This window comes from Chiloscyllium punctatum, chromosome 6 (assembly GCF_047496795.1).
Source record: "Chiloscyllium punctatum isolate Juve2018m chromosome 6, sChiPun1.3, whole genome shotgun sequence".
In the NCBI taxonomy this organism is placed as follows: Eukaryota; Metazoa; Chordata; class Chondrichthyes; order Orectolobiformes; family Hemiscylliidae; genus Chiloscyllium; species Chiloscyllium punctatum.
Genome location: NC_092744.1, coordinates 4,419,341 through 4,435,822, shown reverse-complemented (window position 1 = coordinate 4,435,822; position 16,482 = coordinate 4,419,341). Strand labels below are relative to the sequence as shown.

Genomic DNA, 16,482 nt, shown 5'->3' with positions numbered 1-16,482 from the left:
ACTTGATGGGCTGAAAGACCTGTTTCCACACTGTAGGGATTTTATAAAGTCTATGTAAACAATGTCTACTGCTCTGCCTGCATCAATCTTTACGGTTAGTAAGTTAAAAAAACTCAGTCAAGTTTGTGAGATGAGATTTCCCTCGTACAAAGCCATGCCATGACTACCGTTAATCAGTCTTTGCCTCTCCAAATACATGTAAATCCTCTGTTTCAGAATCACCTCCCACAGTGTATCCCCCACTGATGTCAGATTCTCAGGTTTTTAAGCACCCAGGCTTATCCTGACAGCCTTTCTTAAATAAAACACAACATTAGGTGCACTCCAGTCCTTGGCACCTCCAGCCATGGTTATAAATGATACAAATATCTCTGTTAAAGGCTCCACAATTTTGTCCCTAACATCACAACGTCCTACATAAGAACTAGGAGCAGGCATAGGCCATCTGGACCATCGAGCCTGATCTGCCATTCAATAAGATCATGGCTGATCTTATTGTGGCCTCAGCTCCACTTACCCACCCTCTCACCACAACCCTTAATTCTTTTACTGTTCAAAACAAAACTACCTTAGCTTTAAAAACATTTATGGAAGTAGCGTCAAATAAGTCATTGGGTAGGGAATTCAATAGATTCACAACCCTCTGGGTGAAGAAGTTCCTTCTCAATTCAGTCCTAAATCTGCTCCCTCTAATCTTGAGGCTATACCCTCTTGTCCTAGCTTCACCTGCCAGTGGAACCATCCTATCTACATCTATCTTATCTATTCCCTTCATAATTTTTTGTTTTTCTAGGATTCCACCCCTCATTCTTCTAAATTCTGGTGAATATAATCCCAGTCTACTCAATCTCTCCTCATAAACCAACACTGTCAAATCTGGAACCAACCTAGTGAAAGTCCTCTGCACCTCTTCCAGTGCCAATACGTCCTTTTTCAAGTAAGGAGACCAAAACTGCACACAGTACTCCAGGTGTGGCCTCACCAGCACCCAATACAGCTGCAATACTCCCTGCTTTTAAACTCAATCCCTTTAGCAATGAAGGACAAAATTCCATTTGCCTTCCGAATTACCTGTTGTACCTGCAGATCAACCGTCTGTGATTCATGGACAAGGACAACCAGGTCCCTCTGTACAGCAGCATGCTGCAACTTTTTACTATTACTCCTACAAAAATGGATTACTTCACATTTATTAACGTTGTATTCCATCTGCCAGTCCTTTGCCCATTCACTTAAAGTATCTATGTTCCACCACAAAGTTTCACAGTCCTCTGCACACTTTGCTCTGCCACTCATCTTAGTATCATCTGTAAACTTTGACACAGTACACGTGGTCCCCAATTCCAAATCATCTACTAACTGCAGTTCTATAACTGATTCCTGAGGCACACCACTGGTTCGTGATTAACACCCAGAATAGCACTCACTTATCCCCACTCTTTGCTTCCCATTAGTCAACCAATCCATGCTAATACTTTACCCATAACACCATGCATCTTTATCTTATGCAGCAGCCTCTTGTGTGACACATGTCGAACACCTTTTGGAAATCTAGGTACACCACATCTACTGGGATGCACTTGATCAGAATCTGAAGATTTATCCACCTTCATGTTTTCTAAGAACTGCAGCACTTATGTAATGTGAACTGTTTTCAAAATATCAATATTTATGTCTCCAGGTTCTGTAGTCTCCATTTCTTTCTCAACAGCAAAAGCTGATGCAAAATGTTCATTTAGTATCTTTCCCATCTCCTGAGGTTCAATACATACATGACCTCATTGATCTTTAGGGGGCCCTATTCTCTCCCTAGTTGTCCCTTTTCTCTTAATGTATTTGTAGAACCTCTTTGGATTATCCTTAAATTTATCTGCTAAGGACATCTCATATCCTGTTTTTGCCCTCCTGAGTTCCCTCTTAAGAATACCTTTACACACTTTATACTCTTCAACAGATTCATTTGATCCCAGTGGTCCATATCTAATATATGTTTCTTTCTTATTCTTGACCAGAACTGCAATATCTTAATTCATCCAATGTTCTCCAATCTTACCAACCTTACCTTTTCACTCTAGCAGGAGTATAATGCCTTTGATCTCTCATTATCACACTTTTGAAATCCTCCTCACTTGTCTGTCATTCCTTTTAGCTGCAGTGCACTCCAGTTAACTACTGAAAGTTTCTGTCTCATACCATTAAAATTTGCCTTACTTTAATTAAGAACTTCAATGAAATGCCTATCCTTTTTCATGACTATAGAATTATGATCACTAATCCCAGTGTTCCCCTACTAACACTTCAGTCACTTACCCTACCTTCATTCCCAAGATAATGGTAGACATATTAGAGTAGTATTCTCACAATGTCCTCCTACATCTAAGGTTTTTTTGTTCTTTTGAGCTGTTAAGTCTTGTAAAGTGAAACCTAACTTCAGCTGAAAATCCAGCTCACACAAGCACTCAATACAGCCCAGGAATTAGGAGGAGAGGTAGGACATTCGGTCCTGTTCCACCACTCATTAAGATGGTAGTTGATCTGATTATTCCACACACCCCCTGCCTCCAACCCCTGGTTACCTTTCCCTCTTTGCTTATCAAGAATCATATCTAACTTTACCATAAAAATATTCAAAGGCTCTACTTCCACCATGTTTTGTGGAAGCGCATACTGAAGTCTTTTAGTCCTCTGAAAATCTGTTTTACCTCCTCTCATGATCTTGATTGCTTGCACTACAGCAGACTCTATTATTCAATGAGTGATTTTTAATGGCTGGTTGATGCAGACAATTGTGAAATCAGCATGTCTAGTCCCACAAGGTCCCATACTGGCAATACGAGAGGGAAGTTATCCTTGCTGTCGTTGGAATGTATTTTAAGGCAAATTCATTGTATATTGAATGTAGTAGTCGTGCTGAGCATTTATTTGTGCAAACAGCATCTTGTCTACTTTAATTTCACTCCCCTTTTGCTGAATTCCTAATTACATTCTCAACAGTCATGGTAAATACTACCGTCATAAAGATGGGAACCATTTTGTGTATTTCTGTCAGATTACATGAATTGAGCAAGTTGAAACAATTCATGAGGGCACAGGCTTTTGGAGCTGGACCCCAGTAGGTACGTCCACTGCTTTAAGTATCCAAAGATCCCACCTCTAGGTCTTTGCATTTTGAAACATGTATTTTGGAGGGCATCCTGCCTGGTTTCTCTACTCACTACAGAGGCAGTAACTAAACTGTGGTATGTGCTGCTGAACTGCTTTACAAAGAGCTTCAGGACCTGTATCTTTGAAAGTTACCACTTTGTGAGGTTTGAATGCAGCATTACCCTCCCAAGCCTACGACAGCACCATGTGAGAGAGAGGGCAATCTGCAGTTGGTTCTTTTCCAAGCACATGACTGATATCAGCATTCTCTCGGGCAGCATGACTACTGTGGAAAGGGATCTCTGATAGGAGAATGAAGCAATACCATAGAAAAGGGTTGTTTTATTCTTTGAGATTGGGCATCACTTCCTGGGCTAATGTTTATTGCTCATCCCTGATTTCAGATGGTACATGTCACTGGTTTGGAAAGCACTGTCTTAAGAAACCTTCTTGACCTGTTGCTGTGCATCTTAAAAATGGTATTTCCTGCTGCCACTGTGCACTGGTGATGAATGGAGTGATTGTTGAAGATGGTGGATGAGTGCCAATTAAGTGGGCTTTGTCCAGCAGTTCTTTAGTGTTGTTGGAGATACACTTTTTAAGGCAATTGGCAATTATTTTGTCACATTCCTCACTTGTGCCTTGTAGATTGTGGATAGGCATTGGGAATGAGTTAGTCACCATTTGAATTCTGAGAGTCATAGAGTCCTGCAGCATGGAGAGAGGCCTTTTGACCCAAATTGGCCCATGCTGACCAAACTTTCCTTTAACGCCTCCCCATTTCCCTGCACTTGGTCCATATCCTTGTATACCTTTCCTATCGACCTATTTGTCCAAATGCTTTTTAAATATTGTTAATGTATTTTATGTTATTAATGTTATTGTACTCCCCTCAAACACTTCCGCTGGCAGCTCATTCCATATACATACTACCCTCTGTGCAAAAAACGGTTGCCCCTCAGGTTCCTTTTTATTCTTTCTCCTCTAATCTTAAACTGATACCCGCTAGTCCTTGATACCCCAACCCTGGGGAAAACACTGAGTGCATTCACCCTATTCATGCCACTCATGATCTTATACACCTCCATAAGGTCTCCTACACTCTAAAGATAGAAGTCCTAGCTTGACCTACCTCTCCCTATACCTCAGACTGCTGAATTCTGGCAACATTCTGTAAATTTCCTTTGCACTCTTTGCAGTTTAATAACCTGCTTATAGCAAGGTGACCAAAACTGAGCACAATACTCCAAGAATAGCCACACTAACTTCCTGTACAACTTCAACATAACTTCCCAACTTTTGTACTCAGTGCCCTGACCGGTGAAGGCCTGTGTGCCAAATATCTTCCCCACTGCCCTGTCTACCTGCGACTCCACTTTCAGAGAACTGTGCACCTCAACTCCAAGATCCCTCTGTTCCACTGCAGCCCTTAAGGTCCTACTATTCACCATGAAACTCCTACCTTGATCCGACTTTCCAAAATTGTCCAAACCAGTTCACGGTGCTATTTTACTCACTTATCTAAATTAAACTCATTTGCCATTTCTTGGCCCACTTCCCCTGCTGATCAAGGTCCTGCTGCAATTTCTGATCACCTTTCTCACTGTCCACGATACTTCCTATTTTATGTCATCAGCAAACTGACTAATCATGTCTTGTATGGACTCTGGTCTCAGACCGTTCTTATAGCCACTTGTATAGCTGGTTCAGGGGTTCATCAATGATGATGCCATTAAAAATCAATGGGTTGGATTGTTGGAGATGATCATTCCCTGGGACTTATGTGATGCAAAGATTACATGATACTTATCAGCCCAAGCCACAATGTTGTTCAGGTCTTGCTGCACATGGTCACAGACTGCTCCAGCCTTGTAGGTGGTACCAGACATTGAGTGGTTATTAGCAAATATCCCCACTTCTGACCTTCTGCAGGTAGGGAGGTCATTGATGAAACAATTGAAGATGGTTTGGCTGAGGATGCTGCCCAGAGGAACTTCTGCAATGGTTTTCCTGATGCAAACCATTATATGCCAGAAATAATGTTGAAATTCTATATAATTTAAGTATTGTTGAAAAATAGCACAGTGAACTGGTTTGGATGATTTTGCAAGAAATATCAATGTAAAAAGAAAATTGCATTTATACTGTATGAAATGAAAGTACTGATTGGTTGACAAGTGGACTCTGATAGTGTAGCCATGGATATTGCTTTGGTTCAATATGGCTGACAATTAACTGCCAAACTTTATTTACATTTTAAAGTGGTCGCATTGACTTTAATCAGGGAAAAGGCTTGACCAATCAATGAACCAATGAATGAATGCCACCTGTTTTGAGTGGAAACTACATATAGTAATGTACAGAACCTCAATTTTGCAGACAGACAGAACAGGTTTTGTTTCAATTCAACAAACTGGCTTAAAATCCAGACTAATCAGAGTCAACCTGCCTGGTTTTAAAATTGGCATTGTTTCTGTCAGTCTGGATCCACTACAAATCAGTCGTCACTCTCTCTTCGCATGTAGTATAAATGTTGTTTTTTCTTCTTCACTTAATATTATTTCTAATTGTTCTGTTGAGTGCATGATTAAAAACTGGGATAAAATGTCATTTAATACCAATATTTCATCACTGCACTTGTCAAGAATCCAGCTGGAGTCCATGTTTTGTACATAATCTTCATGTATGTTTTAAGCCACTTGATGGCAGTGTAGTCATTTGAAAAACTTCCTAAGTGATCAGTCATGTTTTCTGGTATTTGTAATCTAGAATGGCTCCTTTGTGTTTAGTTGGGCTATAATCCCTTGATATACACTGCTGTGTAATAGATTGGAAATCTGTAGCGCAGTCTAAACTGACTTAAATAAAACCAGGAGCTACAGATGCTGAAGATCTGAAACAAACAGTCATGATTTGGAGATGCCAGTGTACGCAGTTAAAAATCACACAACACCAGGTTATAGTCCAACAGGTTTAACTGGAAGTACACTAGCTTTCAGAGTGTCACTCCTTCATCAGGTGATAGTGGAGGGCTCAATCCTAACACACAGAATTTATAGTAAAAATTTACAGTGTGATGTAACTGAAATTATACATTGAAAAATTGATTGTCTGTTAAGTCTTTCCTCTGTTTGAATACGATGATAGTTTCTCTTCTTTCATGTGTAAATCACAAAACCTTTTTTTAAAAGTTGCATTCTTAGGTTAGCTGTTAACAATGGTGATAGCTAGACAATATGTCAAAGTTGTTAGCCCCCTGTGTTTTCTGTCTATGCCATGATGTTTAGATTGATTCTAAACTTAAAAAGTGAGATAACGGAGTTTACATGAATTCATGCAGTTTTTGAGTGAAGTACAATGTAAACCTGCAAGTACAAATTCACCCCACAAAATATATGTGTGCATGTGGGTCTTTGTCTGTCTGTGGCTGTCTGGGTTGGAGGTTGAGTGTGAGAAAGTGTGTGTGTAGTGAGTGTAGAGTGTCTTAAGTCTGTGAGGGGGTGCATGTGAGAGTGTGGAAGTGTGTGTGTGTGTGTGTGTGTGTATAGTGCAATGGTGATCACCTGTAATGTGACATGAACCCAAGGTCCCGGTTGAGGCCCTCCCTGTGGGTACCGAACTTAGCTATCAGCCTCTACTCGGCCACTTTTCGCTGCTGCCTGTCCCGAAGTCCGCCTTGGAGGATGATCACCCGAAGGTCCGAGGTCGAATGTCCTGGACCACTGAAGTGTTCCCCAACTGGGAGGAACACTCCTGGCTGTTCCATGTGTCTAGATGAAGAACTGGTTATCAAAGGTGAAGACGTGATCAAGGATAAAGTGGATGAGTTGGAGGATGGTGTTTGGAGATTGGCAGTTGTTGGTGTTGAGTACTGAGGCTGTTGCCGTGATGTCATCATTGTGGGGGATGCTGGTGTAGAGTGCAGAAAGGTCCATTGTGATGAGGACTGTTCCTGGTTCGTGCATTCATGTAGAACTCTGAGCTCAAAAACTGCATGAATTCATGTAAAACTCCGTTATCTCACTTTTTAGATTAGAATCAATCTAAACATCATGGCATAGACAGAGAACAGGGAGGTAACACCTTCAACATATTGTCTAGCTAACACCATTGTTAACAGCTAACCTGAGAATGCAACTTGTTGAAAAAAGCATTTTGTGATTTACACATGAAAGAAGTGAAACTATCATGGTATTCAAACAGAGGAAAGACTTAACAGACAATCAATTTTTCAATGTATAATTTCAGTTACATCACACTGTAAATTTTTACTATAAATTCTGTATGTTAGGATTGAGCCCTCCACTATCACCTGATGAAGGAGCGACGCTCCGAAAGCTAGTGTACTTCCAGTTAAACCTGTTGGATTATAACCTGGTGTTGTGATTTTTAACTTTGAAACAAACAGAATTTGTTAGAGAAACTCTGGTTCTGCAGCATCTGTGGAGAAAGAAAAAGTTAACATTTCGAATCCAGTGTCCCTTCATTCAGAATCCTGTTCTGAAAGTTTGAGTCCACAAGAAGATCAGCCATGATCTTATTGAATGGTGGAGCAGGGCCAGATGCCCTACTCCTGCTCCTAGTTCTTATGTTAAAGCACCTTGCATAATCTCAAACCAACACAAAGCATTTAAACTGGATGAGTATAGAAATTTGAACCAATTAGTCCCAGAAGCTTCAAAGTTTGTTATTATAAATAGAATAGAATAACAGAATCTGAGCCCTTGTTCCTCCTGTGCATTTTAACTTACTTTCCTTGACTTCCCACCAGTAATCCTAATTATATTGAATTCATTGATCCTGTATTCTCCTTCTGCTAATTATTGGCTGTCAAGCTACCAACTATTTTGTAAAATTCTGTATATGGTTGTCAGCATGGAAAGGATGTGAAAAAGTTACAAATTTGTAGCATCTGATTGAAATTAGCAAGCATATTGCAATACAGGTTTAATTATAGGATGTAAAGCATGGATTAATTAAGGACAAGTGTGTCTGATTCTGCCAGAGGGCAGAGCTGAGTATGGTAGCCATTACAAAAGAGACAGTGTGAGAAAAGCCAAAAGGTCTAAAAACCAATAAATCTGCTGGCCCGGATGGGCTACATCCTAGAGTTTGGAGAGAGGTAGCTGACGAAATAGCGGAGGCGCTGACTGTGATCTTTCAAAAGTTACTGGAACCAGAGAAAGTCCCAGATGATTGGATTACTGTTGTTAACCCCCTTGTTCAAGAAAAGATCAAGACAAAAGATGGAAAATTATAGGCCCATTAGCCTAACCTCGGTTGTAGGTAAAATTCTAGAATCCATCTTTAAGGATGAGATTTCTAAATTCTCAAAAGTGCTTGGTCGGATTAGAATAAGTCAGCATGGATTTAGTAAGGCGAGGTTGAGCCTGACAAACCTGTTAGAATTCTTTGAAGATGTAGCAAGTAAGTGAGACCAGGGAAACCCAGTGGATATTAACTATCTAGACTTCCAAAAGGCCTTTGAGAAGGTGCCTCACGGGCGGCTGCTGAGTAAGGTGAGGGCCCATGGTGTTGGAGGTGAGATACTGGCATGGATTGAGGATTGGCTGTCTGACAGAAGACAGAGAATTGGGATAAAAGGTTCTTTTTTGGAATGGCAGCCGGTGACAAGTGGGGTCCCACCAGGGTTCAGTGTTGGGGCGGCAGCTGTTCACTTTATATATAAATGATCTGGATGAAGGGACTGGGGACATTCTAGCGAAGTTTGCCGATGGATACGAAGTTAGGCGGACAGGCAAGTAGAACAGAGGAGATGAGGAGTCTGCAGAAAGATCTAGACTAGATTCCCTACAGTGCGGAAACAGGCCCTTCAGCCCAACAAGTCCACACCGACCCTCCAAAAAGCAACCCACCCAGACTGATTCCTCTACAAATGCACCTAACGCTACAAGCAATTTAGCATGGCCAATTCGCCTGACCTGCACATCTTTGGATTGTGGGAGGAACCCAGAGTACCCGGAGGAAACCCGTGCAGACACTGGGAGAATGTGCAAACTCCACACAGATAGTTGCCCGAGGCTGGAATTGAACTCTGATCCCTGGCGCTGTGAGGCAGCAGTGCTAACCACTGAGCCACCGAGCCGCCCCAGTTTAGAAGGGTGGTCCAGGAAATGGCTGATGAAATTCAACGTGAGTAAGTGAGAGGTCTTGTACTATGGAAAAACCAATACAGACATGGAGTATTTTTTTAAACTGTGAGAAAATTCATAAAGCCAAAGTACAAAGGGATCTTGGAGTGCTATTACAGGATTCTCTAGAGGTTGATTTGCAGGTTTAGTCCGTCATTAAGAAAGCAAATGTAATGTTGTCATTTATCTCAAGAGAGTTGGAGTGTAAAAGCAGCGATGTGCTACTGAGACTTTACAAAGCTCTAGTTAGGACCCATTTAGCATACTGTGTCCAATTTTGGGCCCCACACCTTAGGAAGGACATACTGGCACTGGAGTGTGTCCAGCAGAGATTCACACAGATGATCCCTGGAATTGTAGGCCTAATGTACAAGAACGGCTGAGGATCCTGGGATTGTATTCAGTGGAGTTTAGAAGGTTGAGGGGAGATCTGATAGAAACTTACAAGATAATGCTTGGCTTAGAAAGGGTGGACGCTGTGAATTTGTTTCCATTAGGCAGGGAGACTAGGACCCGTGGGCACAGCCTTAGAATTAGAGGGGGTCAACTTAGAAAGGAAATGGGGAGACATTTCTTCAACCAGAGAGTGGGGCGCCTGTGGAATTCATTCCTACGGAGCGCAGTGGAGGCCGGGATGTTGGGTGTCTTCAAGGCAGAGATTGATAAATTCTTGATCTCACAAGGAATTAAGGGCTACAGGGAGAGTGCGGGTAAGTGGAGTTGAAACGCCCATCAACCATGATTAAATGGCAGAGTGGACTCGATGGGTCGAATGGCCTTCCTTCCTCTCCTATGTCTTACGGTCTTATGATAACTTTTTAAGTTAGTAAAAATGCTAAACTTATGTAAGTTGCAAAGTAAGAAGAGTCCATTCAAAAAGCAGATCAGCTAGTTCTGCATTTTCGTCCTATTTCCTCTTGGCATCCTGTACGTTTTGCACATTAATGGACATCCTTTGGAATATTGCTTCTTTATGAAATCCTTAACAGATGCATATCAAAATAGTGAAGCTCCCTTTATAATACATAAGAATTGTAAGGCTTTAGAGAGTGAGTGAAAAAGATTTGCAAGCCCGAAGTCCATTTTCTCTGGTGCACATACAGAAATTGCTGGAAAAGCTCAGCAAATCAGTGGAGAGGAATCAGAGTTCATGTTTCAGGTCCTGTGATCCTCCTTCAGAACTTGGAGGTAACTGGGCAACTTGTGGGTGTGAATCTTTGGTCAGAAGCCATTGGATCTCAAGAAAGAAAGGCGCTGTCCTTTATTCAGCAGTAAAATAGGATTCTAGAAGCCTAAAGGAAAATCAGTTTATTTCCCTTCGTTGGTCTCTGTGGCTTTTTGTCTAAAGTCAGAGGTTTTATAAGCTGTGAGCCGGTCACACTGTGCATCCTGTAAGCGAGTGAAAGCATCTGGAGAAAGACTGAGAGCAACATGGCCTGGCAAACCAAAAGGATCATCTCAATAAACCCTGTGGACAAGGACTGCTGAACTAATCTTCCCAGCCTTTGCTACTAACCATGACACCAATTTCTTTCTGTCTGTCTTCAAGTCTTGAGGGAGACTTTATAAAGGGATTAGAACGTTAACGAGTAGAGTTAAATGTTGGTGGTTCATAATTGTGTACCTTTGCCAGAATCATCTTATTTTGTCAAAATTCTTATTCAATGCAGAAACCTTGTCTATACTTTCAACTTAGATCTAAATACAGTAAATTTGGGAATTTTCTATAATTTTATGCAGACTTTAGCTTTTGTGATTATTATGGTTGATTTCTAGCACTATCCAATTGCGTTGTAACAATCCCAATTGCGAATGTATCTACCACACATTAAATCCCTTTTTACACACTGCCAAACTTGGGCATGGTCCTATCTTTAAAACAAAACTCTGGTTAACATTTTAACTTTGGCATCCTTGTATATATTTTCTTCTAGCAATATGTTTATTTTAAGTTCTCAAGATTTGGGTAAGTAGGATATGTACTCGAGTTCATACTGGGAAAGCAAATCCAGCTGGTGAAAATTACTCCTTTGTGGCCTGATCCACAGCGGTTTAAATAGATTGATGTAGTTTGGAAACCAAAAATAAACTAAGCACTCAAGATGCTGGTAATTCTAATTGTTTACTAATCTGTCTTTCCAGATGATCCCCATGTGAAGTACTCTGCTGTAAGCAGTTTTGTTTTCCTTCGATTCTTTGCAGTTGCAATGGTCTCCCCTCATAGTTTCCATCTCCGGCCCCATCATCCAGTAAGTGGTGTGATATTTGATGAGAATAATTTTGAACAAAGGAATTGAAAACCCAGAACCTGGCATAATATGAAATAGGCTGACTTGATTTGAATTTAAATTGATAAGGCAAGCATTAATGAAGCTGATTTGTAATGTGGTAAGAGTAGGCGCAATCAGCAATGGTGGTACAGTCAGTATCTTATATACAAGAAATGCCCAGCAGAAGATGAGAGTTGAGAAACTAAATTTGGAGTCATACATGACAAATGCTAGGCGAAATTGAGGACTGGAGATTAGAGTCGAAAGTGTGGTACTGATGAAGAGCTTTTGCAGAAACGTCGATTTTCCTGCTCCTCAGAAGCTGCCTCACCTGCTGTGCTTTTCCAGCACCCCACACTCGACTCATGACAAATGCAGCCTGACTGGAATGCTTACGTTATTTTCTGTTATTATTCTAGACTTTGACCATGTACATTTCTAATTTGAAGAAAATTGAATTGGGTTTTCAAACCAGGCAACTTGAATTATGCGTAAAATGTTCACTAACATGGTTAAATAGGACAATGAAAGTAGAAATGAGGTAGAACAACAAAGAAAAATAGAGCGTATTGAAAAATCAGATGTCAGAAAAAATGCTCAATATATCCAGAGCAATCATCCAGGAAGAGTAATAGATATCAAGAGATTGAAATTGCAGCAATGTTCAGAATAGATTGGAAACTATGGTGTGTTGAAATATATATTTGGTGTACCTGTAGATGTAAATATAGTGTCTTGCACTGGAATATCCCCAGTAGAAGGTTAATAAGCTAGTTGACCCAACTTTGATGATGCCATATACAGAAGAGATGGGTGGGAACTATTTTGTTCGGTCAACTGATTGATTGTTCACACAATATTTTTATGGGACCTTAAGATCTTGTTCAGATAATCCAAAATTTGGATAATTGACGTTTGGAGAACCTAGGTTGTTCTATATGTGGATTTCACATTTACTTTAAAATACCTATTTGTGGTGATGAAATTGTTTAGACCCTTGTCAGTAGAAACCAGGCTTCAATCCTGAAGTGAAAATGTTGGGGTGATGCAAGAAGTTATCTAATATTTATGTTTTAGTTTGATAAAATGATCAGTGAAGTCAAGTTCTCTGTTGAAGTCATTTGTCTCTTTTTTTTTCCCCTTCCACTTTCTCCTGTTTCATTGTAGGATGCCCAGACATCTAGGGTCTTGACCCTGATTTCCAAAACGATCCAAACCTTGGGAAGCTGGGGCAGTTTATCCAAAAACAAACTGGTCAGAACCATCTCGACAATTTTTCAAGCATTAGCTTTTAATTGTTTCATATTTGTGTATTAATTTACTTTATTTTGAATTGCAGTCAAGTTTCAAGGAATCCTATATGTGTGATTTTTTTAAACTATTTCCAGAAGAAAAATGCATCAAGTCAGTTAAAAAGGTGAGCTTGATTTAATGCAGCTATTCTGTTATCAAGTAAATTTCCAAAAGATATTAATGTTGGAGAGGGATTTTAAAGAGGAGTCTGAGTCCTGTGTTCAGTAGCATAAATCGATCTTTATTCGGAGCTCCTTTACTGCATGTGTGAGAGAGCCAGAGACTGATCCAAATCTGGTTTTTACATGGGGCCCAGTTGCCCTCTTAATTACAGCTCAGATCAGAGATCAATGACACTCTACCTTTCCCAATAAAGTACAGGTTATTTATTGGTTGCGTGCAACATTGATATCAGTGCTTGCCACATCCCTTCTGACCTATATTTCCAATCCTGTGAATAGATATCAATGATGGACAACTTCATGATCCACCTTAGATCCTCTGATCATCTCGCGATGTTTGCCAGACCCCTATTACCAATCCTTGGGCTCCTGTGCTTACTGATCACATTCTAACACCGATCATTATGTCCTTTCCTAGACATTTACCAAGCGTGTTCTTTACTTGCATATTATGAATGACTTTTTAAATTCAGCCATGCAATTCATGTCCATTGCTAATCTTTATACAGATATTAGAAAGGATGTTAAATTCTACTAGTTGTTACATGTAATATCAGCTCTAATATAAAGTTACTTGTAAGTTATACATAGTTAAACCTAATAAAGCTAATAATTTCAGGAGCAGCTTCCCTCTTATCCAGCTTGTGAAAGGGCAGTTGTTTATTCTCCTGAGGTCATAGTGACCCTATTTCAAAATTGTTTTTGCTCTCCTTGCTACGTTCTTAGTTTCTTGGTACTCTTACGAGGTTATTTTGTTTATACCTTTTTGTTATAATCTCATTGATGAAGAAAAAGGTTTCCTGAAGGTGTTAATCAAAACTATTCTCTGCGTCCACGGTTAACTGCCTTCAGAAATTTAATTTCCCAATATCTAATAAATTTAAATTCCTATTCTTTTATGAATATGTGCCTCCTATAATATGTAATTATAATTATTTTAAAAGCCTCATCTCAGGTACGTCCAGCTTTCCCTTTCTATTTCGTATAAAAATTGGAAATCTCAAATAAGATGGTTTTCATCAGAACTGCCTTATCAGAGTCTTACTGTCTGCATTGTAGTCCCATCTTATTAAGACTCCGAGGTATTTTGTTGCCTGGCTGTGAGGGCCATAATTTGAGCAGTATGAAATGCTACATCAGCTAAAATGTTCTTTAATTATCTGTGTCACTTAAAAAGAAAAACCCTAATTGCCATTTTGTCATACCCAGTCATGGGCAACTCCAAAAGTACTGAATGATGCCTCTTCAATTAGAGAATTTTAGTAGCTACATTTATCCTGTTTTAGCTCGATGTGGCATTGTGTTGCCAGTATTGTCAACATTCTATTTCCATGGCCCAGATATTCTGATGCCAGATAGTCATTTCTGCAGCAAAACTTGGAGTTCTACATCAAGACTGCGCAGAGTTCCGACACAACCAACTCTTAAGGGAGTTTCCCAGGAAGCTGAAAATTCCAATGGGCAACTCACCTGCATCTGTAAGAAATGCCCCTTGAAGTTAGATAATGCAGAGGTTGTGACAGTTGCCGTCAAGCTAGTTTTGGGACTTTAAACTCCTGAGGTAAAGCAACAGATTTCTTTTAAAAAAAAATTGTGGCTTGGCCTGCAATACTGCTCCTGTTTAGATTAGAGTGGTGCTGGAAAAGCACAGCAGGTCAGGCAGCATCCGAGGAGCAGGAACATCGACGTTTCGGGCAAAAGCCCTCTGAAACATTGGTTTTCCTGCTCCTCGGATGCTGCCTGACCTGCTGTGCTTTTCCAGCACCACTCTAATTTAAACTCTGGTTTCCAGCACCTGTGGTCCTCACTTTTGCCTAAGACTGCTCCTGTGCTTTGTGGATTTCTCCCCAGTTTCCTATGACGGACACAATCAGACAGGCTAGATACTCAAAGAATCATTCACGGTAATCTTAAAGAACAGTGTTGTCAAATGAATCTATACAAATAGTAATTAGAATTTCTGGGCCATTATATTGGTATGAGAGATTAATAAAAGATCAGATTGTACTCTACATGGAAAATGTTTCACAACTCTGATCTTGTATTCCTGGGTATTTAGACGTAAAAACCAATAAAATTGCTGGCTCTGCATTCAAAAGGTATGCTAGATGCAGTTATGTCGCGGTTTTTTTTCTGTTTGCTATTTGTTTCATTAATGGGATGTGGACATCACTGGCTTGGTCGGCATTTATTGCCTATCCCTAAATGCTCTGGTAAATGTGATGGTAAGGTATCTTTATAAGGCATTGCAGTCTTTGGTATAGTGAATGAGCTGAGTATTAATGACCAATACACCTTACAGGAGAGAAATTAATGTAAACACCTCCTCATCTCCCACAATGTGATTTAATGTTTGGGGAATTTTGGAGCATTTTGGCTTTAGCAAGGCCTTTGAGAAATTGGTGGTGAGCCTTTCTTGAATATCACTGAGTGCTTGCTGAGTTATTTCATAGTTGAGAATTGGAATGTTGCTTTGGAGTAGCATGTGAACCAGACTGATTAAGAGTGACAAATTTCCTTTCCTAAAATAATAATAGTGAATCTAACAAAATTTTAGGACAATCTGATATCATAAACTTGACATGCGTACGTATGACCAAGCAGCAGGAGTAAATTCTTGTGGCTGCTTACCCATAGCTGATACAATTGCAACCTCCAATCCACTTTCCCACCAACTCTTGATAACCTTTCACCCTCTTTAACAAGAGTTTATGCATTTCTGACGTAAATATTCAAGAACTCTACTTCCAATATTTTTCGTAATTTCTGATATTTTGTTTAATTTAATAATTGAATTCCCAGCTGCCTGAGTATAATTTGAACTCGTACATCACCTCTGACTTGTTAATCCAGGTTTACTGGAGACCAGGATTGCTAATCCAGTAATGTAAATAGGATATCCCTTATTCCTATGTGTTCTTGAGCTGTGCAATGAATTTCCAGCTGCATAGTTTGAAAATAGTTCTGAATAAATAATATTGGATCTGTAACTTTAACTCTGTTTCTCTCTTCACAGGCGTTGCCAGACCTGTTGCGTTGATCCAACACTTTGTTTCTATTTCATGTGTCCATTATTTGTAACATTTTATATTTGTGAAAGTTGTAATGTACGTTTTTGCTTTAGTTTATAGAAGAAATATCATCTGCAGAAAGTAAGGAACCCACTGGTGTAGATGAGCTAGTAATCCTCAAAGAAGGGTAAGAATAAAATCATGAAAGCAATTATAATGCTAGATGTCATGGCTATTTGAAACTAGAAAATCAAAAAATATTATTTCTCCTTTGCAGGGAAGTTATTAAAAGAGCTCAGGGAAGAAATCGAATCCGTAAAGTGCATAATTTTAAGAAGCGCTGGCTCCGTTTGACCAACAGAGAGATCTCTTACCATAAACAATCAGGTACACTGGTTCAACCTGTTTTCAATATTGGTAACCACAACTG

The 16,482-nt window shown here is 39.9% G+C and overlaps 1 protein-coding gene across 1 annotated transcript in view; it reads left to right on the top strand.

Moving 5' to 3' along the window:
• The window catches only part of rasa2 (RAS p21 protein activator 2), a 198,319-nt gene that overhangs the window by 149,791 nt on the left and 32,046 nt on the right, over positions 1-16,482 (top strand). Inside the window, exons 15-19 of the mRNA XM_072571933.1 lie at positions 11,439-11,545; positions 12,734-12,820; positions 12,906-12,983; positions 16,166-16,239; positions 16,330-16,439. Coding sequence (XP_072428034.1) covers positions 11,439-11,545; positions 12,734-12,820; positions 12,906-12,983; positions 16,166-16,239; positions 16,330-16,439 — 456 coding nt within the window. The remainder of the gene's footprint in view (positions 1-11,438; positions 11,546-12,733; positions 12,821-12,905; positions 12,984-16,165; positions 16,240-16,329; positions 16,440-16,482) is intronic.